Raw genomic sequence first — 27284 nt, 5'->3', positions numbered from 1 at the left:
CTGCCTGACATTATGAAAATCACTCTGTATAAACAACTACATAAACATGAAAACCACTTTTTATAAACAACTATATAAACATGAAAATCACTCTGTTAATTACAAAGCTGCATTCTTGCTCGGATAAACAACAACATAACGTTCAAGCAAAATAAACATGTCCATAAATCTACAATTTATTTATCAAATTAATCCAAGTACGATTATATGAAACTTACAAAAAATACAATGACTACGACATCCACTTTGTATATTTGTGACGCCGCTTTCATGCTCATACAACTGTGGAAGAATTTCTGAGAATTATTTTTCCTACAACGATGAAAACGGTAATCTACAATGAAAGAGCGGGTTTCGTGAGTTTGTTTAAACATGGTGTATTGTTAATATATGAGTTTGTTTTTTTTATATATAATTTTTTTTCTTCGACATTTGTTTGCCTGTTTAAACAGTATTATTGTTGTGGTTGACAGTCATATTAACTATATTACTCTTTAACACAGTAATATTAACTATATTACAGTTTAACACAGTAATATTGCTATATTGCTCTCTAGCTAGTAAATTAATATTAACACAACAAATAATGCTATTATTGTGTAATAGAGTAATATTAATATATATGTTGAGCGTTCAACAAAGGCAAACATAATAAAAATTCAAAATGATTAATATTGATGTGGTTCACAGTAATATTACTGTAACAACAGCAATATTACCATCAACCACGGTGAAATTATTGTATTTACACTAATATTACAATAGTAACAATAATATTATTACGCTAATCGGTCAACAAATCAAACAAAATGAAAAGGCCAAAATAATAATAATAATAATGTGGTTGAAAGTAATATTATTATGCTTACAGTGCAATTACTGTCAATGACAGTACAATTTGGTCAACGTTCAGCGGCGGGCGTAACAAAAGTCAACGCCGGAGACTGATGTTGACCGCATGTCAAATCTAGAAACCGGCGACGAAAAAAATGTGGGAAAAATAATAAAAATGTCAAAGCCGGAAACCGATGATTGAAAAAAAAAATGAATGAAATGTTAACCCCGGAAACCTGCGGCAAAAAAAAAAAAAAAAAAAAAAAAGAGAGAGAGAAGAAGTTTAATAAAAGGAAAAAGTTAGAATTGGATTTTTGTGGTCAAAATTGATAAAATTGAAGTTAAATTGGGTTACAATTAGGAATTGAGTTTAAATGGTTGGGGTAACTTTGTCATATACATTAATTTTGTCTTTATTTATAATACATATTAAATGGATGGGCTGAATGGCCAAAGAGATATAACCTCTGAATCTAAAATAATAAACATGGATGGTGAGAGACTTATGCATAAAAACCTCCTTATTACACATTATAATTTACCGTTCACCCTCAAACGTCAGCTTTTCCGGAGTTTTATTTGCAAAAACTCCTTTATACTAAGACCAAGTCTTATCCATTTGTTGGAGCTTCGATAGTAGCTAGGTCTGGAGGGAAATTATGAGCATTACGCTCATGCATAACTTCCATACCAAGGTTAGCACGGTTGATGATATCAGCCCAAGTATTAACACGGCCTTGACTATCAACCACTGATTGGTTGAAATTAAAACCATTTAAATTGAAAGCCATAGTGCTGATACCTAAAGCAGTGAACCAATACCCATTACATGCCAAGCAGTTAGGAAGAAATGTAACGAACGAAAATTGTTGAAACTAGCATATCGGAACATCATTATTTTCTTCACTTTTAGAATGTCACTCTGCATCGCACGGGCATAAATACTAGTTAGTATATATATATATATATATATATATATATATATATATATATATATATATATATATATAACAAAATGCAAAGACAATAAATGACGGTTTTCTACCGGGCCTGAGAATGGGCCATTAAGAGTTTAGGACGAAGGATTTCGCTTTTGATGTAAGAAATGATAGTTTTCCAATGAAAAAAGAGATGACCACAGATATGAGTTGTAAGATATTAATAACCAACAATTATGGCATCATCTTGTAACACTTACATTACAACATTAATTTATTTATTAAATTGATCAACATTTAACTCTTTAATTGAGGATCTTCTACGGTCAAAAAGCAAAATGAAGTTTATAGGACATTTATTATACAACAGTAACATAGAACGCATAAGATAATTCATTGACAATAACACAAAAGATGGGTAAACTGCGTAATATTCGCATGTGTTATTTTTATTGCGTAGAATCCCTTGTGTTTTATTTTGTCTTACAATAAATTTTCTATTCCGTTAACGACTATTCCGTTAACGATTAACATCGTTAACTATTGAGGGGATTTCATGCAATGCTTTAATAGCAAAGGGGGTTTGGTGCATGTTTTCTTCAATATAAGGGAGATTTATGCAAAAATATTTTATTTATTCAACATTCAAATTATTTTTTAAAATTAAGTCAAACACAAAGATTCCGTTGGAACATAAAAAAATTAAAAAAAACTAGCCGCAAGAATAAAATTTGTAACAAGATTTTTGAATTTTGTCTTTTCCAATTTTTTTTTTTTTATTTTAGAACATCTTTTCTTTCTCATTTTGATTTTAAAAAAATTATTTGATTTTTTGTTTACAATAAAAATTTGCATCAAAACTGAAACTGAATAAAATTTTAGAAATTTCCAATTTTGGATGAAGTTTTAATTTATTTAATGTATTAAAAAATAATATTTTTTTCAAAAATGAAATTTTGGATAAAATTTTGGATTTTGCAGACAATTAATTTTGATTTATTTAATGTATTATTATGTTGACCGGTCAACAAATCAAACGAAATAAAAAGGTCAAAAAAAATATATTGATGTGGATTTTGCAATAACATCAAAGATGGATTTTGCAGATAATTAATTTTTTACACATATCTTTAACATCAACCACAGTAATATTACAATGGGAGACGGTAATATTATACAACTTTAACATAGAACACACGAGATCGAATTCATTAATTCAATAGCATAAAAGATGGATTTTGCAGATAATTAATTTTTTAGTCATATCTTTAACGTCAATTTGCAATCTTGGACTTGGAAGATCAACATCCTTTAATCACTACAATATTTACTCTTCATTACAAAAAAAAAAAAAAAAAAAAAAAAAAGAAAAAGAAAGAAGTTAATTTACTCTTCGTATTCAGAAAATCCCTATAAATAGGACTAAACATTCTAAAAAAAAAAGTATTACATATATTGTAGCAGAAAAATAGAAAAACAAAAGGGGAAAAAATGGGCTCTTCATATCATAATTACTTGTTTGTGTTCACATTTCTTTCACTAGCATACATTTCGTCGGCCGATCTAGTTAGCGACGTCTGCTCGAAGACGAAAGATCCAGCATATTGTGTCAAGTTCGTGAAGCCTCTGTACAAACTAGGTACGACGACCCCAATCGATTTTACGAACGCCACTCTCGAGGCAAGCAAAAATGTGTTGTACCTTGTGTACCTGGATATCCTCGGGCGGGAAGAGCGAGCGTCGAAATCAAATAATTCGGTACTAAGCGGTCAATATAGAGAATGCAAGCCGCACTACGAATATGCGGTGAGTGCACTTCGTCGATCCCAAGCGATAAGTGATCTACCGAATCATTATAAGCGGATGGCCCGTTTAGCAGGACATGCTTTGACTGAGATTGAATATTGTGATTCGAATTTCACACCGATTGGGAGTATGCCTGCCGATTTCAAAGCCCTTCATCAGAATTCTCTTAATGTTTGTGACATTTGTAAGGTTTTAACAACTCATTTAGCTGTAAGAACAGGGGCTATTTAAATTTGTTATTGCTACTGCAACTTGAATTATTAATAAGAAATAATACAATTTCAATTTCTTCTAGTAGAGAATAATATTCTCTACAAAAAAAATTTGGTTGGTTTTAATTGTGATTAATTGGACGAAATCAAGGGCGCAGGATGTGATTTTCGCGCCCAACTTGGTTATGTTTGTGAGGTTTGAGGGTTTGCGTGTTTTAGAGAGAGAACAATTTTTTGAATAAACAGTATTTGTAAAATTAGTACCGTAAAAATCATTTCAGTAAAATTATGATAGAAAACGCAATGAGCTTCTAGCGAAATCAATATATGTGTTGCCGTTATTAAAAGAAAAAATTGTTCACAAGAACTTTGTCTTCTTCGGTGCATACACGAGTTAAATCAATTTGAATTTGATCGAATTGTATTAATTCCCTAATAATGAGTTTTTTTTTTTTTTTTTTTGGTTTAATGTTTGCAAATGCAACTTTTGCTTCTGGCAATGTTAAATTAAGTGGTTTTAAGTTATAATTTAAAAAAAAATCTTTCTACTTTGTTGTTCTAAAACCCTTATACAAATAATTGGAAGTTGCATTGTATATTTGTAGCTTTTGTTATTTTTATTGAAATATTTTTATTAGACAATTAAGTTATTTCATAAAAATAAGTTGAAAATTAAAGTTTGTTTGCAACACTAGAACTTCTAACCAAACTGCTAAACTCAATTCGTTTTCTTTAACAGTTGAAAACCCCTCATTTTTTTACAACAATTATCTGAAGTTTTATTCACAATCACCCACTTTTAATTCTATAATATCTTTTTGCAAACATCACCTCAATAAGTGATTCAATTTTATATATTGAGTTCAGTATATAAATTAATTTTAAATTTTGGTACTAAATATGATTTTGCAAATTGTAGTACTTTTCGAAAGGGAGGAATGATTTATAGGTCTTTCACAACCACTCGTCATTAAAACAAGTACATCTCTCTCTCTCTCTCTTTTTTTTTTTTTTTTTTTTTTCTTTGTCCCTCATGGGATGGCCTAGCGGTTGGAGCAAGAGAGCTTGTGTCAATTGACCCAAGTTCGAATCCCCTTGCCAACGGTCGCTAGGTCGAGCTTGTCACACATGGTTAGCCTAGTGTGGTTTACATCTCTCGTATGGTTTGCAAGCTATTATACGAGAAAATACATCTCTCTTTTTCGTTTGGCAAAAAAAATCTATTCATTGATAACTCTACTAACATAAGTATCAATAATTATTTTATGATAAAATTACTCCTAACACTTCCAAAATACTCAATTAAAAAATTTGAAACTCTAATTTAACATCGATTTGATCCATTGAGCACCGTCGTCGACAATTGATGCTTGCTGTTGCAGCAAAATATTATTTTATTAATATCAAGGACAAAATGTACTCCGACCCATAAAACATTTTATTTTTTACACTTTCCCTCTTATAACCTAGAAAAAGAGATTCCGTCCTTCAAAATTTTGTATCAGTTACATTTGTCCTAGAATTTTATTTTTTGTTGTATTTTTCACCTGTTTACCATGAATCCTTCAACAGAAGGGCATTTGTAGTATTTGAGGAACGGATCACCGTAATAACTGTTAATTGAAGAAGAAATTGAAGATTCTCACATTTTTTGGACTGCACTAAGCACAATTTGTTTTGGAAGAAAAAATATAAATTAGGAAAATGAGTTGTGTTTTTGGTCTATTAGAAAATATAAGGATACTAAGATTTATGTTAATATATGTTATTGTAAACAATTCATAACTTTTAGAAATTAATTTATATTTATAAAAATAGGCAAAAATATATAAACTAATGCAACTCGCAACATAACTAAATATCTTAAAAAAATAGATAAGATGGCTTTATTAAAAAAATGAATTAATATCAGGTAGATGACAGCTGATACTAAGTTTGTTGGATACATTTAAGGGAAAATTTAGCTGGAAGTCCCTTAAAAATATTCTCTATAGCTATAAGGAAAGGTGTATTTTGCCATTGTGCTAAAAATCCTTGCGCTCTGGATCTGATGCTAACTTTGAATTTTCTTTAACAAGATTGCGTAGGAAAATTAACAATTACGGCAACGCGTTGACTTGCACAACTTAGTTATATAAATAAGCAACAACTTAGTTAAAATAAACTGACCAACAAATTAAAACAAGAATGACTACATCTCACAATGCATACACAACTTACACAGACAACTTATAAAACTTATGTACAGATCTTGAGTTACATTAATGAGCAAAAATTAAAAAAGAACACATATTTCGTATAGTTTTAATGTGAAGTTAGACAATTTAGAAAACATATTTGCACAACTTAGTTATAATAAATTGAAGAAAAAAAAACTTAAATCTCTGGTGCGTATATTACCATACGCCATCACCAAACAATTCTTCATATTTTTTCCTTTTTGATTTCCATAATTATTAGGTTACAACAAAGGGGAAGGGGGCTAACCAAAATCGTATGTGTATGTGTGTGTGGTTGCTATGTGTATATGTACGTGTGTGATTATGTGTGTGTGTATGTGTGCCTGTGTGTAGAGCTTCGACGACGGCAGAGGCGGAGCGCATGAATGGAGCATATTTGATGGAGTGAATCAGGGTTGGACTGACTGACGAAGTGAAGCGGGTTAAATGGATTTGACATGATGAAGAATAAAGGTTTGCCAAAATCAGAATGTTGTACGTGGGTGGGTGAGCTGTTCGTAAATTTCCGGGGCGGCCTAAGGCGGTAGAATGTGAAGCACGTACTGCTCTTGAAGCTATTGCACTAACTAAGCTACATGGTCGGAACTCGATCATTTAGGAGGGGATTGCTTAAATGTCATCAACACGTTAAAAGTTGGTGTTCTTTCTTTCTCTTCATTTGGAGCTTATATAGAGGAGACCTTAACTATTGCTTCATCTTTTGATTCTTGGATTTTTCTCTTTATTAAGTGTAATGACAATCCTTTGGCACTTGTTCTAGCTACAAAGTTAAATTTTACGTAAGCTTCCTCAGACTTTAGGGATATATACCCAATAAAAATCAGCATTTTTCCCGAAAAAAAGAGTAAATTGCCAAAAATCAACCTCTCCTGATTTGAAAGAGAATTAGCGCCGAGGAGATTTACCAAATTGCCTCTATTTTTAATTGTGGATTTTTAATTTGAATTATGTGTATGAAAAATGACAAAATCAACAAGGATGCCACAATTTCTTTTTTTTTTTTAGTAAAAAAAAATTAAATCCATAAATCCACCACGTGGAACAAGCACCCCAAAGCCTGATAAATTCAAATAATTCCAACAGTAATGATACATTACCCAGCTAATGAAATTTATGAAAACATGAAACAAAAATTTATCCGCCCTCGTTCGTACCGCTAACGATGACGACTGGGCGTGACGTGGACGGTGGGACCCACCCACCCCACCACCGCTTTACATTTTTCCTGCAAAAACCCCAAAATCAACAAATTCTTCAAGCTTTTGCTTTGCGCCATTGATAACCACTTGTTACCATGGCGGAGGCGATAGGTAAGAGAGTCCTGGATAAAGGCTGGCTTGCCGCGCGGTCCACGGAGGTTGACCTCACCGGAGCTGAGCTCACCACCACTACTCCTCCTTCCTCCGATCAGTCGCCGTGGATCGAAGCTCTCATACCTGGAACGTAAATATACTTTTTCTTTTTTCAATTTATTAAACAAAATTCTTCAATTATGTCATTTACGAACGTAATTAAGTAAATATTGTTTTCTGATTTGATTATAAGTTAGGGTTGCTTTAATTTTGATTAATTAACTTGAATGTAGCTCGTATTAACTCCCGTAGTTGATTTCATTTGAATTGTTTGATAGTTAATTGCCGAAAAGGTTTTGATTTACAAACATAAATGAGTAATTTGGGCGATGATTTATTTCAATTTCAACTTAATTTGGGTGAACAGTGTTTTGGCTACCCTTGTGAAGAACAAGCTTGTACCTGATCCCTTCTACGGGTTGGAAAACGAGTCGATTATTGATATAGCTGACTCCGGAAGGGAACATTACACTTTCTGGTTTTTCACGACATTCGAATGCAATCTGGTATATCGTACTTTTGACGTGAACAATTTAGTTTGATTTTTGTATTTGCCTGTTCATTTTATAGTAGGTCTACCACGTTGTTTGACCGAGTCTTTCTGGTTCGTTTCTGACATTTGATCTTCTAAACTAATTTCAGTCTGCTAATAGCTATGTGGAGCTAAATTTCCGTGCTATAAATTACTCTGCCGAGGTTTATTTAAATGGGCACAAAGAGGTGCTGCCAAAGGGAATGTTCCGAAGACATTCAATTGATGTCACCGAGTTTTTAAATTCGAGTAGCAAAAATCTGCTGGCTGTCCTGGTTTACCCTCCTGATCATCCTGGCACAATTCCTCCTGAAGGTGGTCAAGGTGGTGATCACGAGGTATGGTTTTGATTTCTTTATTCAGGCCTTTTTTTTTTCACAATTTTATTGAAATTTCATGCTCATACAAAGTGGTTTGGTGATGATAGAGAAGTTGTAGGATAATTTAAGTATCCTTTGGGCCACCATGTTACCTGATAAATGTCGGCACCTGCCAACTTTATGCTTTCTCTGGAAAATCCAAACCAAAATGAAGTTTTCATGTGGAGAACCTGTTAACTCTATTAAAATTGGATGTTTCATTATGTGGAAGTTTTTTAGTGACCAACTCATGGAAACAAAACTAATGTAACTGTTTAATTGGCTAGATCTTTGTGAGTTAGAATTATAACTTCCCGTTTTCATCACATTAACAGATCTTAGATGGGTGCAATCTAATGGTATTTATTAATGTCTCCCTTTTAGTTTCCGTTTTTGGAAGTACTAGTCTTGATGCTCGAATTTCTTACTTTTTAGGCCTGAGTGATGCAGTTAAAGATAGACAATCAATGTAATTGCTATGTTCTTACTCGTTCTAGTTGATTAAACTAGTCAGCTTGGTAAGTACAAGGAAAATGATACGGTCCAAAGCAGACGCTACTAAGTCAAGTCATTCATGAACTGAAAGCGTACTTGAGAGGATGTGAGGTGATACTATCCATTGTTGGAGGGATAGATAATATGCAAGTATATAGTTTTTTTTTTTTACTTGATCTTTAGTTATTCTGGTTAGACGAACAAACTGAAGTACTCAAGTAGGTTGACTGATCATGGATATCTGACACCTCTGAATGTAAAAATAAGTCTTTGTTGTATCATCTATCATCTATCATATACTCCCATGTAGTTAGTTGTCTAAATAGTTGTTGCTATAACCGAATATATATGGCTATTAGGGTACTATTGCAATCAATATTATAGTATACCTGACTATATTGTTCTTATCAATTGCTTTATGATCCTAGTTTTTGGCAATGATGTTTGCACATTGAAATTTTCTGCAACATATGGACGATTCCAATTGAATATTTACCTTACTTTAATGTTAATTCTAGATTGGGAAGGATGTGGCGGCACAATACGTTGAGGGTTGGGATTGGATGGCTCCTATAAGGTGATTTATTGATTTCTCACGAACGTAATAGCTACTGAAAAGAAAAGAAAAGAAAAAAAGTGACACCTCCTGGTGTCACAACTTAACCCCTGTTTTGATTCATTTTCATTTTATCGTGCTTTTGTTTTTATGCAACTCCTGAAAGGTTATATTTTAAAGATTTCAGAAACTAAACAGTCTTTTGAGCTCTATTTTTCGGAACCTTTATACAAATCGCATTTTAAAAAATCACACGTTACCCCAGGTTTGGAAATGACGAAGCCCAACATGTTTTTTTTCTTCTTGTTTTTGCATGTCAACCAATCTTTAAATTCAATTAATCAGCCTTTCAACTCAGCTAGTCCTGAGTCTGAAACATTTCATTTTCACCCAGGACCTGAAGATATCTTGTTCTCAAATTTTAAAAGCACCAAACAATAAAACGAAGTGATAAAGCTGGCCTTTTTTCTTCCAGCAATGAATAAACAAAGAATTGCTATTATGTTTCATTTTATCACCAGGCTCTTTAAAATTTATCTCTCTAACCGGAGGCTACTATTGTAGAAAGCTTGTAAAAAATAAGATGCTATCATTGAGACCCTGTTAATCCTTCATTGAGTGAAAAAAGTTAATTTATATAAAGTTAATATTAAAATTCTATTACTTCTTTCCATACTTGTATTCAAAATTTAGATTTTAAGTCTTCATTTTAATTTTTCAGGGATAGGAACACTGGCATCTGGGATGAGGTTTCTCTTTCATTTACTGGGGTAAGCTATGCACTTAAGTGTATAATATTCTTCCGCACTTGGGCACTAATTTTCCCTGAAAATCATCAAATGAATTTTTTTCGACATGTTTTATACTAAATATGAGAAGAATCATCTTTTATATTTTGGCTGCAGACTTAAAAGTTGAATCTTTTTCTTACTTTCTCGAATACGGTTGACGTAAGACTTAAGTTCTGATAGGGAATCAATCAATATTCTGAGCCTCCCTTTCGCCTATTGAATGATCATTTTTTTACTATCATTTTTATGATGCCATATTTTATTATTTTTCATGCTGCCAGTGAAGATACTGGATCTTAACTTGCTGATCCTTTCTTTTGCCTCTTGAATCATCATCTTTTATTTTTTTCGATTCTATACTCAAATCCCGTGTTTTTTATGCAGCCAGTGAAGATAGTGGATCCTCACTTAGTCTCATCATTCTTTGACGACTACAAGAGAGCCTACCTTCATACAACAGTGGAGTTGGTTAACAAAAGCAACTTAGTTGCTGACTGTACTCTGAATATTCAAGTGGGAACTGAACCTGAAGGAGATCTAATCCTGGTAGAGCATCTTCAGACACAGAAGCTTTCTATTCCTGCTGGATCTCATGTTCAATATACTTTATCTGAGGTTGGTTTCTATTTTTTTATTCTTCTTTATCGCAATTTCTATCCTGTTAATGCTTCTATGTTCTTTTTACTTTCTTCGTTTGTTATGATTTGATTATGTTCCAGCAATTGGGATCTATTATTTTAAGTATGGAACTTAAAAAAGCTCTCAGGCTTAAACATGCATATTGTAAAGAGAACTTTAGTCAATAACATTATTTCCAAAGATTCTATTTAAGAGCAATTATTATAAGTAAAACGATGAAAACCATGAATTGCAATATGCACGGTGCTTAAGGCTCCTGTTAGTGTAATATGGACAAGTTCTAGCCTTCTAGGCAATTGTTACTCATTGATGAGTTCCATCGTACGATTTTTTTAATCATTGGTTATATTTTACTGCAGTTATTCTTTTATAAACCCGATCTTTGGTGGCCCAATGGAATGGGGAAACAATATCTTTACAATGTAGAAATAACAGTTGATGTGGAAGATCACGGAGAATCTGATTCGTGGAGTGAGCATTTTGGGTTCCGGAAGATTGAGAGTGACATAGATTCTACTACTGGTGGAAGGTATTAGCATTTTCTATGGTGGTGCAGATAATAATTAAAGCTTGTGAAACCAAATTGACCGTTACTTGTTGCTTCTCAGGCTATTTAAGGTCAATGGAGAGCCAATATTTATCCGTGGGGGTAATTGGATACTGTCAGATGGATTACTACGGCTCTCAAAGAAACGGTATAAAACCGATATCAAATTCCATGCCGACATGAACTTCAACATGATACGCTGTTGGGGTGGTGGCCTTGCTGAAAGGCCTGAATTCTATCATTACTGCGATATATATGGTCTTCTGGTCAGCTTCTATCTATATCTCTCTCTGTTGGATTTTTTATTGTTGGCAATATGTCGGAATACTTGTTAAATAGAAACTACTTCCGTTCGACCATTCTTGAAATGAATTTTAATTACTTGTACATTAGAAGTGAGACCATGGGAAGTAAGTTAATTTTTATTTCTGGATAATTTTAGTGGGTTCTGATTTGTTTACAATCTCTCACTATGCATTAAAGTTTTCGTAAATCTATTAGGTGGCTGTTTCCAAGGATTAACTCGAGTAAATATTTAAACACAGTGGCTTGCTTTACAATTTTTAGCGTCATAGTGTTGTAGAGAAAGTCAAATATAAACGAAATAGTATGTGATATTATATAAATACTTTTGTAGGTTTGGCAAGAATTCTGGATAACTGGAGACGTTGATGGGCGTGGTGTTCCGGTATCAAATCCCGATGGTCCATTGGACCACGACCTTTTCTTGCTATGTGCTAGAGACACTGTTAAGCTGCTAAGAAATCATCCTAGTCTTGCTCTGTGGGTTGGAGGCAATGAGCAAGTCCCTCCAGATGACATTAATACGGCTTTGAAAAACGATTTGCAACTCCATCCCTATTTCGAAACTAATTTCGAAAGTAATAAGAATTCCAAGGAAGAGATTAGCCCAATTTTGAAAGATCCGAGCGAATATCTTGATGGAACACGTATTTACGTCCAAGGTTCTATGTGGGATGGCTTTGCAAATGGGCAGGGAGATTTTACCGACGGACCCTACGAAATTCAAAATCCCGAAAACTTTTTCAAGGATGATTTTTACATGTATGGTTTCAATCCCGAGGTTGGTTCTGTAGGAATGCCTGTGGCAGCTACTATCAGAGCCACAATGCCACCCGAGGGGTGGCAAATTCCCTTATTCAAAAAAATAGCTAGCGGTTATGTTGAGGAAGTCGCTAATCCCATATGGGTTTACCATAAGTACATTCCGTATTCGAAACCGGGCTTGGTTCATGACCAGATTTTACTATACGGAACACCGAAAGATCTCGATGACTTTTGTCTTAAGGTATTTGTGATTTGTGATTACATTTTAGTTCATATTCGGCTTTCGGATTTCTTGCTTTTGTTGTCTCGACTTAAACTGTACGTACATTCTCAGGCGCAATTGGTTAATTATATCCAATATAGAGCTCTCTTAGAAGGTTGGACCTCGCGTATGTGGACCAAATACACGGGTGTATTGATATGGAAAACGCAAAACCCGTGGACAGGTCTAAGAGGTCAGTTCTACGATCATCTTCACGACCAAACAGCGGGGTTCTATGGCTGCCGTTGTGCTGCTGAACCAATTCATGTCCAGCTTAATCTGGCAACTTATTTCATAGAGGTAAACTTTATCCATTTTCTTAGAATTATCACTTTAGCAATATAATTTTTTTCCATATTAAGTGTCACTTTAGAGTTTCAAGGCGTAACGAATTCTTTATTTATTTTCTGAACTTTACGCTCGCAGTAATGATAGATGGGTAAATTACAACCACCCCTGAGGTATGATCAATTTACGAAAAAACCCTTCTTGTTTGGATAATTACATCTACCCCTCAACTATGATTTTTTCTTACACCCCACCCTTATGGTATCAGATTCAACATAATCATCTAGATTTTGTGGAATGTGCTCTAGTTTGTACTCGTTTTGTGTAAAAATACAGTTTCTGATGCACCACAGTCTGATATGAACAAGCCAAAAACCACATATTATGATCATCTTGCTTTAAAATGTAGAGTTCGAATGGGATAAAACGGGTACAAAAGTGATAATTTTCCATATAATCTCGAAGATTCGAACTAAATTTGAAACCGCAAGGGTGGACGTGTAAGAAGATTTATAGTTGAGGGGTGGTTGTAACTACCCAAACAGAAGGGGGGTTTTTGTAATTTGACCATACTTCAGGGGTTGTTGTAATTTACCCATGATAGATTTGATGAAGTGATAAAGACAGGATGAAAAACCGGGGAAGGGTAAATTTTGTCAAATAAGGACTCTTCCCCTAAAATCAAGACTATTTAATAACTCCCTTAATCGTTGTGCGTCTACTTTTAAACGACACTTAAAAATGAAACGGAGGGAGTACATATTAAGCCTGACTAGCTGCTTAAATATGAGTTGTAGAAATACTACACAAAATTTGTATGCCTTAGGCCTAAAATGTTTGTAATGAATTTTGTGCTTAATTATTCTGAGTGTCCGTCCACATATAACTAGTAGCATGTTCTTAAGAACTTATTACTTTCATCGGATGTGTTTTTAAGCGGTGAACATTTTCATGATAGAATCATTTATTCTGATGGATGTGTTATTTGTTTAATTGTTTTAACATCAAAGGAGAATAATTAAATTGGGATATACACGCAGGTGGTGAACACGACATCGAAAGAACTATCTGATGTAGCTATAGAAGCTTCAGTTTGGGATCTAGAAGGAGCATGCCAATACTATGAAGTCTTCGACACACTCACTATACCATCCAAAACCACATTATCCACTTCCGAGATTAAGTATCCGAATTCCGACAATGCTAAACCCGTTTATTTCCTTCTTCTCAAACTCTATAAAAAGTCGGACGACAACAAGAAAGTAATATCCAGAAACTTCTATTGGCTACATCTTCCGGGTGGCGATTATAAACTCCTCGAACCATACAAATCGAATAAAATCCCCCTCAAAATTATGTCTCTAACTTTCATCAAAGGGTCAAGCTACGAGGTAAAAATGCACATACAGAATACTTCGAGTAACAACGGGGATTTTGTCGATAGAGAAAAGGGACAAAGCTGGTTCCGGAAGATTCTGAAGAACTTCCCGAAGAAAGGCAGTGAAGTGAAAGTTACGGAAATAGGTGGGGCCCAGAGTGGTGTTGCCTTCTTTCTTCACTTCTCTGTACATACTTCGGAAAAAGATGAGAAAAAAGGTGAAGACACTCGAATTTTGCCGGTTCATTATTCTGACAACTATTTCTCGTTGGTTCCTGGTGAGGTAATGGCTGTAACACTTAACTTTGAGGCTCCGGAAGGCGTAACTCCTCGTGTTTTGATCAATGGTTGGAATTACGAAGGTGGAGTTGTTGTTTCATTAGCTTGATAATATTTTAGTTTATCTGTAATCTACTAATCTTTGGTGACTCAATGTATGTATGAATGTATTGTACTATATTATGTATTGCAGCTTGAAAACTCATAGTTCATCACTTACCCAATATTTGTTTGAATATTTGTTGTTGTCTATCTATGTTTCTGGCTATGTTTCGGGGTCACAACTACGTGTGATGCTGCTCAAGTACACTCACAAATCTTGAAACTCAAGTAAATCGGGAAAGTGGGGTTTATTGCGATGTGTCCAAGGTGAACGTAGAGTTACAATCCAAATGTCAAGCGATAATCCTTGTGTAGAGTAGAATGCTTCGTCAACCTACAAAATCGAGGCATACGTTAGGTGACTCGTTGGGGTTTGGCTCGGCGATTAACCTCTGACGATTTAGTCAATTGGAATATGTTTTGTAGAGTAGAGAGCTCTTTAAATTGCTAAGAAAATAGAATATTGATCTCAAATGAATAGTGAGTTCTAGTATTTATAATAGGGTTAAAAAGTGGGACTATTTCCACCTCCAAGTTGTCTCAGTTCACCACCAAATTTATTTAAAATATCTGAAACATCTTTAAAATTTCTAATCCACCATCCTGTCATGTGTTATTCCTCCTCTTTCATAAATGTAACTTGTGTTAATGCAACAAAATAATTTCAAATGGTAAAATACGATTATAATAATCGTCTAATCCGAATCAGTTTCTGGACAAATTGCGCTCAATGAAATGTAACTCATTTTTCAAATTTTAAACCACTGAAAATAACAAAATCAAAAGTCTCATTTGTTTTCATTTTAATTATTTCTACACAAGCATTTTTTATTTATTTTATTTCTCCAAGAACGTAAATTCTTGCTCCTTGTGACCTTCCGGTGTTTTTCTCTGACGAAGGTGTCTTTCACTTAAGGTGGAGAGGATGAGATTTTGTGGTGAAGATTCTTGTTAAAAACGGTGGAATTTTTTTTGTGAATATTCTAATTAGTTTGGTGGTGAACAATTTTTTAATTTGTACAAAATATGTGTGAAAAAGGAACAAAAGGGTGTAATAGAAATTATATTTAATTTGGTGGTGAAAATAGCACGTCTCGGGGCAAATGGCAAATAGATCCATGACAAAGGACTTAAATGCACATTGGTTCAAACAAAAAAGAGTCTCGCAAATAAACTCATCTCTATGTCTTTTGTCTAAAATACCCCTCATAATACAATTTTCATCAATTCCATCCATTAGACTCTAATTTCATCAATATTGCACATTGCGGATTTCAACAAATATATCACATTAACCTTATTTTCATAATTTTAAAAAAATATTTTTTTCTTAGAAAATAATTTTTTTTCTAAATTTTTTTCTCGACTAGATTCCGGCGTTGAATTTTTTTCTTTTTTTCTTTTTTGAAACTTTTTTTTCTCTTCAAATTACTATGTTAACAACAAAATTATTGTAAATTGAATGCCAAAACAGTAATATTACTACTATTACTGCCCCAAATAATAATTTTACTAATATTACTGTCCCGAATAATAATTTTACTAATATTATTGTCCCAAACAGTAATATTACTGTTCCAAATAAAATTATTGTTTTTCATTTGCAATTCTTTCATATAGTTTTATTCCAATGTTAGGGTTTCTTTTAGATTTCACGGCTTTTAGTTTTCTTTTTTGTGGGTTTTTTACATTCATAATCTGCAAAGCTTCATTCTTATTTATTCGACTTTTCAATTTTTTTATAAGAAAAATGGCTGAAAATAGTATTAAAACAAATGACCGAATAAAGTGAAAAAAAAATGACTGAAAAAAGTCAAAAATATGGTGAACGTTTGTCAAAACTAAGCAACCTATATATAGAATTTTTTTGGGGGTATTTTCATCGGAAAAAAAAATCCAACATTTTTGCAATAGTCGGTCAAAGGGTTTAACTAACGAAAATCAGGAAAAAGGCTGACGGCATGGGGTGTTTGATGTTTTCTATACTTGGGAGTAAATGGTACATTTCGTTTAGTATATGAGTGCAAAATGAATTTTACCCTTAAAATTATGTGTTATATATTAAATATGTACCAAACAGTACAGTTGAAATTTAGGGAAATAATCTCATCAAAATTGTTCAAATTGACATAAAGGACCAAAAGTGGTAAATAGATCAAACATGAGGGACTAATTTTATTTTTATGTGACTAAGGGGGCCAAATGCGTAATCGAGGTCAACTTCAGGGACCTAAAAGTGTAATTTTCCATACATATATATGTAAACCAAAACCTTCTAATTTGAAATTTGCTCTCTGCTAAATTTTGATGGATGACTGCAGTCTTCCAAAAACTCCTCTCTCCTACTACTCTACGATCTCGGCTTCTTCATTCATGGCGTTTCTCCTCAACTCTGCCGCTCTCCTTTTCTCCACAATTCTCCGACACGAATTTCAGTCCCACCACAGAATCAAACCTAGTCCTCCTTCTCACTTCTTGTGCGAAAGAAAGCAATTTTCGTTCGCGTTCTTGTCTCCACGCCTCTATTATCAAGAGCCCACCTCTAGTATTTCTTGGTTACTCACTTAGTCATCGAAGCGCTAATCTAATTTACAACTGTTTGCTCAATATGTACTGTAAGAGCGGCGAGCTGCACGATGCAGTTAAGCTGTTCGACGATTTGCCCCTGAAGGATACCGTCTCATGGAACTCACTCATTTCGGGTTTCTTGAAACGCGGGAACTTGCAACTGGGGTTCGGGTACTTCAAATCGATGTTGAGTTCCGGTATCTGTAGTTTTGATCAAGCGAGCTTAACTTCGATGCTGTCGGCTTGTGGTGGAATTGAGTCGCTTGAAATTGTGAAGATGATGCATGGATTGGCGGTTTTAAGTGGTTATGCCGACGAAGTGACAGTTGGGAATGCCTTGACGACATCATATTTTAGATGTCAGTCTTTCGGATCGGGTATGCGTGTTTTTCACGAGATGGCGGATAGGAATGTCGTTTCTTGGACGGCTGCAATTTCGGGTCTAGCGCAAAACGAGTTTTACGGTGAAAGCTTGAATCTTTTTGTCGAAATGCACGGAGGCAGTATGGTGGCTCCCAATTGTTTGACTTATTTGAGTGCACTCTCAGCATGCTCGGGAATTCAAGCACTCAAAGAGGGTGCTCAAATTCATGGTCTTGTTTGCAAGTCAGGGATTCAATCAGATTTATGCATCGAAAGTGCGCTGATGGATATGTATTCAAAATGCGGTAGTGTGGAGGATGCTTGGCAGATATTCGAGTACGCCAAGGTGTTCGATGAGGTTTCCGTAACTGTCATTCTCATGGGTTTAGCGCAAAATGGATTCGAAGAAGAGGCTGTACAGTTGTTCGTGAAGATGGTAAAGGCGGGAAACAATGTCGACCCGAACATGATATCTGCCGTTCTTGGTGTATTCCCCTTCGATACTACTTCGCAGGGACTCGGTGTACAAATTCATTCTTTTGTTATCAAGAAAGGCTTTGCGTCTAATGTCTTTGTCAGCAACGGATTAATCAACGTGTACTCTAAATGTGGCGAGTTGGAACAATCTGTTAAACTCTTTAATCAGATGCCTCGGAAAAATCACGTTTCTTGGAATTCAATGATTGCAGCTTTTGCCCGTAATGGAGATGGGTCGAAAGCACTAGAATTCTACGAAGAAATGAAGTTGAATGGTGTGGGGCCCACGGATGTTACGTTTCTATCTTTGCTTCATGCTTGTAGCCACGTAGGGTTACCGCACAAGGGTATGGAGTTTCTAGAATGTATGAAGAAATCGTACGGAATGGTACCGAGGATGGAGCACTATGCATGTATAGTAGACATGCTTGGTCGAGCAGGGCTTGTGAAAGAAGCAAATGATTTTATCGAGGTACTACCGGTGAAGCCCGATGTACTCGTCTGGCAGTCGTTACTCGGTGCTTGTAGTATTTATGGTGATATTGAAACGGGACGGTATGCGGCTGACCGGTTAGCTCAGTGTGCACCTGATAGTCCAGTGCCGTTTGTTTCGATGGCAAATATTTACTCTTCTAAAGGGAGGTGGAAAGAGCGGGCGAAAACAATCAAGAAAATGAAGGAGAACGGAATCGCGAAAGAGACGGGAATAAGTTGGATTGAGATTGAGAAACAGATTCATAGTTTTGTTGTTGCCGATGAAACGCATGCGCGAGGTGGCGATATTTATGGTGTACTGATAGAGCTGTTTGGACATATGAGAGATGAAGGCTATGTTGCGGACATTTGATTTGCTTTTGAGGCTACATAATAATGTCTGTGGCCAGTGGCGGACGGAGCCAACAGAGGGCCAGAGGGGGCCATGACCCCCCTACAGTTCTCGAATCCCTATATTTTTATGTAAGGATCTAAAAAAAATCGTGTATAAGTAGCATTATCGCCCCCCTCTCATAAATTTTTTAATGTATTTGGCCCCTGCAAACTTAAAATCTTGGCTCCGCTAGTGTCTGTGGCGGTAATTAGATACGGTCATATGGATGAATGGATTGTAACGAAAGTGTGGTAGTAATGAGCAGTTTGCCGCAGGTAATAATGTTGATACAGCTTTGAAAGACGATCTGCAACTCAAATCCTTATTTCGAAAGTTAGACCTCCTGATAGAATTTTACGAAAAAAGACTTGCACAAATTTGGGGAGGGCCCGAACGAACATCTGGATGGAACACGTATTTACATCCAAGGGCATTGGATCTCGATGACTTTTGTGTTAAGGTATTGTGATGCTTGTTGTTCGTATTCCGTATGGGAGGAGGAGAGTTGATTACTGGTGTATTTATATCTTTGTGTAGTCTCGGTTGCACTTTTTTTTCCTTTCCATTATTACCCTTTGCCTCCTTGGTTTTTGCTTGCTGGAAATTAACTGCAGATCTTCTTTTGATGTAAATACTCTTGAAAGGGAACTGCTATTTACAGCACCATAAATTACTCTTCAAAGACCATAGGCATCTTGTTAAAAATACCCTTGTATACAAATACTATAATACACTTAGGTTTATACTATGCTATACCGAGTGAAATACATTGGGTAGATTTTTAACATCCGTTTATGATCTTTCAAGTCACTTTTTTCCACTTATGTGCACAAAGTATCCAAACTCAAATTTATAAAACTCAAAATCCAACAAGATATAAAGTTTGAAAATAATCTAGCCAACAAAGGTAGCAACGAGAAACGCCTCTTAACTAGGGGCGGTAAATGAGATGAGCCGAGATGAGCCGACTCGTGAGCTCGATGAGCCGGCACGAAAAAAAAATCAAAAAACAAAAATCAACACTTGAGAGACCGGCGTTGATCGTCGGTCTCCGACAGCAAAAAGAAAAAAAAATCAAAAATTGATGAAATTGAAGTTAAATTAGAGTTTTCAATTGGGAATTGTGTTTAAGAGTTTGGGGTTATATAATACATGTTGAACGACTGAGCTTAATGACAAACGAGCGAAGAAAAAAAAAATGAACCTAGAGTAATATGCTTGGTGAAGGACCTTCTCTTAAAACCCCTTAAAAATGATTTTTAGGGATGGTAATTTTTATCCGACCCGCCCCTTAAAAATGATTTTTAGGGATGGCAATTTTTATCCGACCCGCGGGTTCTTGCCCAAAATTTCCGGGTAATGTCCCCCGCAAATAAATGGAGCGGGTACCGGTTTTATTTTTCCCCCGAAAACTGGTTTGAGGCGGGTGCGGATTTGTGTATACCCGCCCCATAGACCTACCCCGCATATAATAAACAGATAAATATATATATATATATATATATATATATATATATATATATATATATATATATATATATATATATATATATATATATATATATATATATATATATATATATATATATATATATATATATATATATATATATATATATATATATAGTATCAGTGTCTAATAAATTTGGTATTTGGATTTAAAATTGTTGTTTTTTATCTTCTATAATCTCTACTACACTGTAGTCTGTACTGTAGGTTATTCAATATCTAATTTTCTTTCTTTCTTTTTTTTAAACTTTTATTTTTCGGCTTTCACGGGTTTTTTGGCGATGCGGTTACCTGCAGGTTTTCTATGGGGCAAGTGCGGGTTGGTAAAATTTATGCCTGTTGTGGGACGAGATGGGTGTGTGTTGAGCATGTTTCTTAACGGGTGGGGGGGGGGGGGGGGGGGGGGGGGCGGGAAATGCAATACCCGCCCCATCGCAATCCCTAATAGTTTTTAAGCAATGTCGTTAATAACCGAGTATTAAATATAATATGAAATGTTTTTTACGGTTTGAAAATTGCAATTTACGGTTCATAACAAAAAATACTTTACCTCTCTAAAACCCCAAAACCTTCCAAAAAAACCCAAAACCCCCCCAAACTGCAAATAGCAAAAAAAAAAAATCGAAAATTCGAAATCAAGCTTGAAGAAGGGTTGGGCTTCGATTTTTTGAGGTAATTTTGACTCATTTATGTGTAATATGCATTGGGTATATCGATTACGGAACCAATTTCATGTTAAAAAGCCCTACAAATCAATTTGTAGGGCTTTTTTTTTCCGCAAAAATATGTTGGAACGCCCAAGATGGGCGCTTAAGGCGTGTACAAACGTCCGTTCCGGGCATGCCCCAAAAAGAAAGAGGGAGAGTGGGATGGGATAATGAACTGACCCTAGAGAGAGAAAAAGGAGTACATGATGGGCTTTGGGTTCTTATATTTGGGCGTGGGCAAAATAACCCAGATCACCTGTTATTTAAACCCACCCCTTGAACAAGGATTATTCATTGAGCACAATTTCTATTTTATTTTAATATTTATTCAAAATTAAAAAAGGGAAACAAAAAAATGGTGAAGTTCAATTTTATTGGTGTTTCATGTGTTATACCTTATTTATAATTTGAAATATACCATATTTATAATTTGAAATACGGACTACGGTATAATAGAAATTGTTAAAGTTTAAAATTTCAAAATATTGTATATTTATTAAATAGTACAATTAAAAAATAAAACATTTATTTTATAATTATTTTTAATGGAATGGATCTTCGAATATTTCAAAATATTGAAAATTCAAAAAAAAAAAAAAAAAAACAATTGTATTCCTTTATTTTAATATTTTAATATTAAAAAAAATATTTTTTTCTGAAAATTATTTGAATATTCGTAAAAAAATTGAGTATCATGAATTTTTCCAATAAATGTATTTTGAAATACTGAAAATATAAATAAGATTTTTTTTATTTCGAATTTATAAAATATTAACTTTGAAAATAATATATATATGTGTGGTAATTGTTTAAATGAGTGTATAAATGTTAAATAGGAAATAACTTAAATACATACCAAAATAAAATTGACAACTCTGAAGAATCCACCTCATGAATTGAACTTCAACTAAGCAATTTTGATGAATGACATAGACATTTACCACATGGCATTCATATAGGACATAGATCCTCTTTTTAAATTATATATAGATAGATTAATATGATTTAGTGTAATAATACACTGTAATTACATAAATCTAGAGATGTTTATTTTTTTTTTCTTTTTTTTAATGTTTGGCGGAGCAACAATTACTCTAATGTGTATTCTGTTTTTCATTTTTACTCAAATATTCAAATTTTACCTCATAATTGGAATAACTTAGTTTTATTTTTCATACACTTTTCATTTACGATTTTATGGGATTAAAATTTCAATTTTTTCAACTATGAAGAGAAATACACTATTAAATTTTAATTTATAAATATTATAAGTTGTTGACTTATGTTTGAAAAAGGACATCACCACGAGTTACAATCTACGTAGCATAGACACGGAAACGGTGATACAGGGAGACGGAGAAATGGATATGGGAAAATGGCATGTTCCGAAACTGGGGGTATGGAAACCTTGGGGAAACGTGTAAAAATAAAAATTATAGAGGTATATTTATAAATATTCTATATAAACATATATAAGTTTTTATTTATATATAAATTATTTTTATACAAACATATTCAAAATAAATTTTATTATCAACTATCAATTTGCAACTGTTCATTAAATCATGTAAATAATTTGCGGAGCAATAAAAATATTTGAACAATTGTTATTCAAACATGTATCTAACTTTTTATAAATTGCAAAATGCCCATAATGTGTCCGGCATGTATTTTCGAATTTCCGACGCATGCTATATAGGTCACAATAAAATAAATGGTAATGGAAATTAGGCTTAAAAAAGAAGAATATCAATAGTAATTCCATGAAAGTAGAAGATTATTGAAATACATCATACATTTATACGTAATTACATACATATATTGTGATGATTGTCTTATTAAATAAGTAGTTATGGAAGGTGACAATTATCTAATTAATACAAGATTGAGTGAACATGGAATGAAATAAGGCCAAATCCAAATCTTGTAAGATTATAAGATTAAGAAAAATAAATATAATTAAGAAAATTGGTCAATTCTAATTTTTTTTTTTAAATTAAATGTAATCTCTGCTTGATTTATGGAGTTAACCCTGTTATTTAAACCCACCCCTTGAACAAGGATTATTCACTCAACACAATTTTTATTTTTATTTAATATTTTATTCAAATTTTAAAAAGGGGAAAAAATGGGGAGGTTCAATTTTATTGGTGTTGCATGTGTTGCGTTGTTGTACATTGTGCATTACGAGAAGTACTGCATGGCAGTGGATTTGAAGAAATGTTATATAGATATGATTTATCAGTTGGGAGATTCTTTATCGGACACTGGAAATTATATAAGGGAGAGCACAAGTGGAGGTGAGAGTGCATATGCAAAGCTTCCTTATGGTGAAACCTTCTTCAATAAACCCACTGGCCGGTGCTCTAATGGAAGACTTGTCATCGATTATCTCGGTAATTTGTTTTTCCGTTTTATTTTAAGCGACGTTTTAGCAATATATATATATATATATATATATATATATATAAGTGTGTGTGTGTGTGTGTGTGTATTTGCGTGCGCACGCGTTTGCGTGTGTGGTTCCACGGTATTAGTGTTAACAATTTTTTTGTCCAACTTTACATATCATGATTTCGCTGAAACTTAACCCCAAACCCGAAATTTGAAACCCAAAACCCGAAAAACCTGATACCCGAAACGCAAAAACCCAAAAAACCGAAAGTTGAAAAACCGAAACCTAAAACCCAAAACCCAAAACTTAATTTTTATATTGTAAAATAATTAAATACAAGACGAAAAGAAATTTCCATTTTTAAAGGGAAGCTTATTCTTTAGTTCAATTCAATTCGATTTCAGTTTCACTTTCGGTCCAATTCAGAATTAATAAAGTGAGAAATGAAAGATAAATAAGTCACGTAGGGTAACTTTTGGCAAATAATGGCTTCCTGCACCTAAAATCAAGGCGATTTTAGTGTGATCTAACATTTTCTTTCTTTTTTCTAAATTTAAATCATGTTACATGTAGGGTGTTGATAAATGCAGGACAGCTTTTAGTAAATGTAGGACATTTCATTTAGTAAATTAAAACCTAACACTAACTCCATCTTTTTCGTTGAAACCTTTATTTTGCAACAATATCGTATTATGATCATTAAAACATGAGCTTTTCAAATTTTGAACATAATTCAAATTACTGTCTACCGCATACACTTGTTTTTTCTGGATTTGTGAAGTTTTTCTAACTCGCATGTTGTTACCCTTTCTTGTGTTTTTAATCTACAAAAATTGCCCAAAACCTTTTTACTTGAAGTAGAAACCTCTATTTTTTAATTTTTATTTTTTGAATTTCATGATAAATATATGGACAAATTTCGAGTTTATATAATTCCCCCAATTTAATTCTAAAAGTTAAAAGAATTAATTTAAATGAAATAAAAATGAAATATATGAATTTTATTTAGAATAATAAAGTTAAAGAGATGACAAATGTGTGAAGTGGGATTAAAAATGAAATTAAAAAATGACATGTGTTTACTAAAATTCATCCTGTATTTATCATTTCCCATTAAAAAAGGATAGAGAAATGGAATGAGCGTGATACTAATTTTATCTGCAAAAAGAAAAAAAAAAAAAAAGAGTAACATTTTGTTTTATATTTGCAATTTAAACACTTTCCACAAAACACAATCATCAATTTTGGGGAATTATTGAATTTTAGAATTTAATATATGCACCAATTTGTCAATTTAATTTATTATAAGCCTAATTTTTTATTTTTTTATTAATAAGAAATTAAATGTTGGAATTTGTTTTTATTTAAATAAATTTGCAGCCGCGGCATCCGGTCTAGCGTTCATCAACCCATACAAGAACAGAGAAGCAGAATTCAAGAATGGAGATAACTTTGCAACTGCAGGAGCAACTGCTCTACCAACACAATTTTTACAATCCAAAAATATTTCATCTCCAATTACTACAACTTCTCTTGATCTACAACTCGATCTCATGTTTACTCACTTCAACTCTATTTGCCTCACAGGTAACACTAATTAACTTCAGTAAATTTGTTATGTTTTCGTACTCTCTTTGTTTTTAAATTAATTATTATTTATTTTTTTGATATACGTACAGAGAAAGTTAATAAATATATACATGGATTTTATAAATTACTCCATCGGTCCCGTATTATTTGTCTTTTTTTGGTGTTTTTTTTATCCATATTATTTGTCAGTTTAGAGTTTCAATAAAACATTAATTGCATTTTTATCAATTTTGCCCCTTATCACTCTTAATTAGTTAATTAAAAAATAATTAATGATAAGAGTATTTTAGTATTACTATCTTATTTTTGGTCTAATCTATGCATATATCAACTTTTTTAATATGCGCGCACTACCCAAAAAGAAATATAATAATTTAATATTTCTCATTATTTTTTTCATTGGTTACTTCCTTAATTTTGAGAATTAGTATTTGAAACAATATACGAGTAAGGTCAATATTTGAAAAAAAGTAAATTAATGAAAATGTTATTTTAAAGTTACACATAATGTATGATTAGAGGTCTAGGGTTCGAATCTTGCCCTCATTTGTACTTCCTCAGTTTGTAACATGATTTAAATATTGCTAAAAAAAACACTCTACATCAATATAATATATATGTTTTATTCATTTAATCTTTATTAATTTATTTTTTTCCTATTAGATTGCATACAATTGCTTAAAAACTCACTCTTCATGGTGGGTGAGATTGGCATGAACGACTATAGCTATGCATTATTGCAAGGCAAATCAATCCAAGATACAACAAATCTTGTCTCAGATGTTGTTTATGCAATTCAGAAGGCTATTAATGTAAGTTATTTATTGTCACTGTTTTTTTTAGTTAATTAATTTATCAGATCTTCGGATTTTCGGTTTTGGGTTTTTGGATTTTCAGGGTTTCGGGTTTCGATTAAACTTGTATATTGACTTTTATTCGTGATAATGTAGAGGGTGATTGAATTCGGGGCGGTTCGGATAGTTGTTCCGGGTATTTTGCCACTTGGTTGTCTACCGGCTCTCCTCACTAGGTTTGAAACCAAGGATTCCAAATCATATGACAAATTCCAATGTTTGAACTATCTAAATAATTTGTCACAATACCATAACTCTGAATTGCAAAAAGCCATTCAAGAAGTGAAGAAACAAAATCCCAATGTCACGATTTTGTACGGCGATTATTACAACGCTTACATCGCCATTTTGCGCAACGCGTTGCACCTAAGTAAGTTCGTTCTTTCTTTCTTTATGTTTTTCTTTTTATGTGGCGTTTTAGTAAAAAGGAAAATATATTACAATTATGCACCGTTCTACAAATTTAAGGGTAATTTTGTCAAAATATAATCTTCCTTCCAAAAGTAAAGTCTATTTGATATATTTTTTAATTGTGTGCATCTATCGTTGCAAAAAACTTTTAGAAATAGATTGTGAACTTTTTTTTTCTCATAATCTATTTTTAGGTGTCTGCAAAATCATATTTTGCATGTACTTTTCTTAAAATAAGTTGTAATTTGAAAAACACCATTGATTCCTGCCTTTTCAAATAAAGTTGATTTTTCAGCGTATTTGCAAACAACCCCAACTTTTAGAAATAACCACTTAAAACCAACTTAACCCATAATCACTAACTTCTGCTTTTAAATAAGTTTTTGCAAAAACTGCGTTGAATGTGTTAACATTCAACCTACACGTTTTTTTTTCCTCCTTATTTTCATGCCCTAAAAGTTATTCTTTGACCATAATTTTGTAATTATGTAATGTTGTGCAGAGTTTGATGTAAATAATTTGCGAAAAGCATGTTGTGGGATTGGAGGCGAATATAATTACGAATCGAACCAAACATGCGGGGCACGTGGAGTTCATGCGTGCGCTCAGCCAAGTAGCTACGTAAGTTGGGATGGGATCAATTTAACTGAAGAGGCTTATGCAAATATTGCTCAGTCACTCTTTGCAGATATTTTACCCAACCTCAATTGCAAGCCCTAATTAATTACAACTGCAAGCCCTAATTAATTTCAATTTCATCTTTTAATTTTCAATGTCAAGTGAGTGACTGCAACAAGGTTGATAGTGTTGTTGTAAAACGCCCTTATGGCCTTATTTTCAAGTTAGAATAAATTACCAATAAAA

At 33.4% G+C, this 27284-nt stretch overlaps 3 protein-coding genes across 3 annotated transcripts; all 3 read left to right on the top strand.

Moving 5' to 3' along the window:
• Positions 1–7082: 7082 nt before the first annotated feature.
• Positions 7083–14812, top strand: LOC105960789 (glycoside hydrolase family 2 protein). Its single transcript, XM_012984998.2, has 11 exons — positions 7083–7473; positions 7750–7888; positions 8025–8252; positions 9287–9345; positions 10046–10094; positions 10500–10730; positions 11114–11283; positions 11363–11567; positions 11939–12610; positions 12704–12931; positions 13960–14812. The coding sequence occupies exons 1-11, from the start codon at positions 7325–7327 to the stop codon at positions 14683–14685; spliced, it is 2856 nt and encodes a 951-aa protein (XP_012840452.2). The 5' UTR covers positions 7083–7324; the 3' UTR covers positions 14686–14812.
• A 2149-nt stretch (positions 14813–16961) lies between these two features.
• LOC105960779 (Tetratricopeptide repeat (TPR)-like superfamily protein) lies at positions 16962–19739 on the top strand. The gene has a single exon (XM_012984990.2). The coding sequence runs from the start codon at positions 16990–16992 to the stop codon at positions 18931–18933; it is 1944 nt and encodes a 647-aa protein (XP_012840444.2). The 5' UTR covers positions 16962–16989; the 3' UTR covers positions 18934–19739.
• A 3500-nt stretch (positions 19740–23239) lies between these two features.
• Positions 23240–27284, top strand: LOC105960766 (acetylajmalan esterase 2). The gene is made up of 5 exons (XM_012984978.2): positions 23240–23566; positions 24946–25152; positions 25819–25967; positions 26106–26379; positions 26923–27284. Exons 1-5 carry the CDS (start codon positions 23299–23301, stop codon positions 27138–27140), a joined length of 1116 nt encoding a protein of 371 aa, XP_012840432.2. The 5' UTR covers positions 23240–23298; the 3' UTR covers positions 27141–27284.

Source organism: Erythranthe guttata, chromosome 14, assembly GCF_056151865.1.
Source record: "Erythranthe guttata isolate IM_541 chromosome 14, IM_541, whole genome shotgun sequence".
Lineage (NCBI taxonomy): Eukaryota > Viridiplantae > Streptophyta > Magnoliopsida > Lamiales > Phrymaceae > Erythranthe > Erythranthe guttata.
Note: the sequence above shows the minus strand (reverse complement) of the source record. Positions and strands in the feature narration are given on the sequence as shown.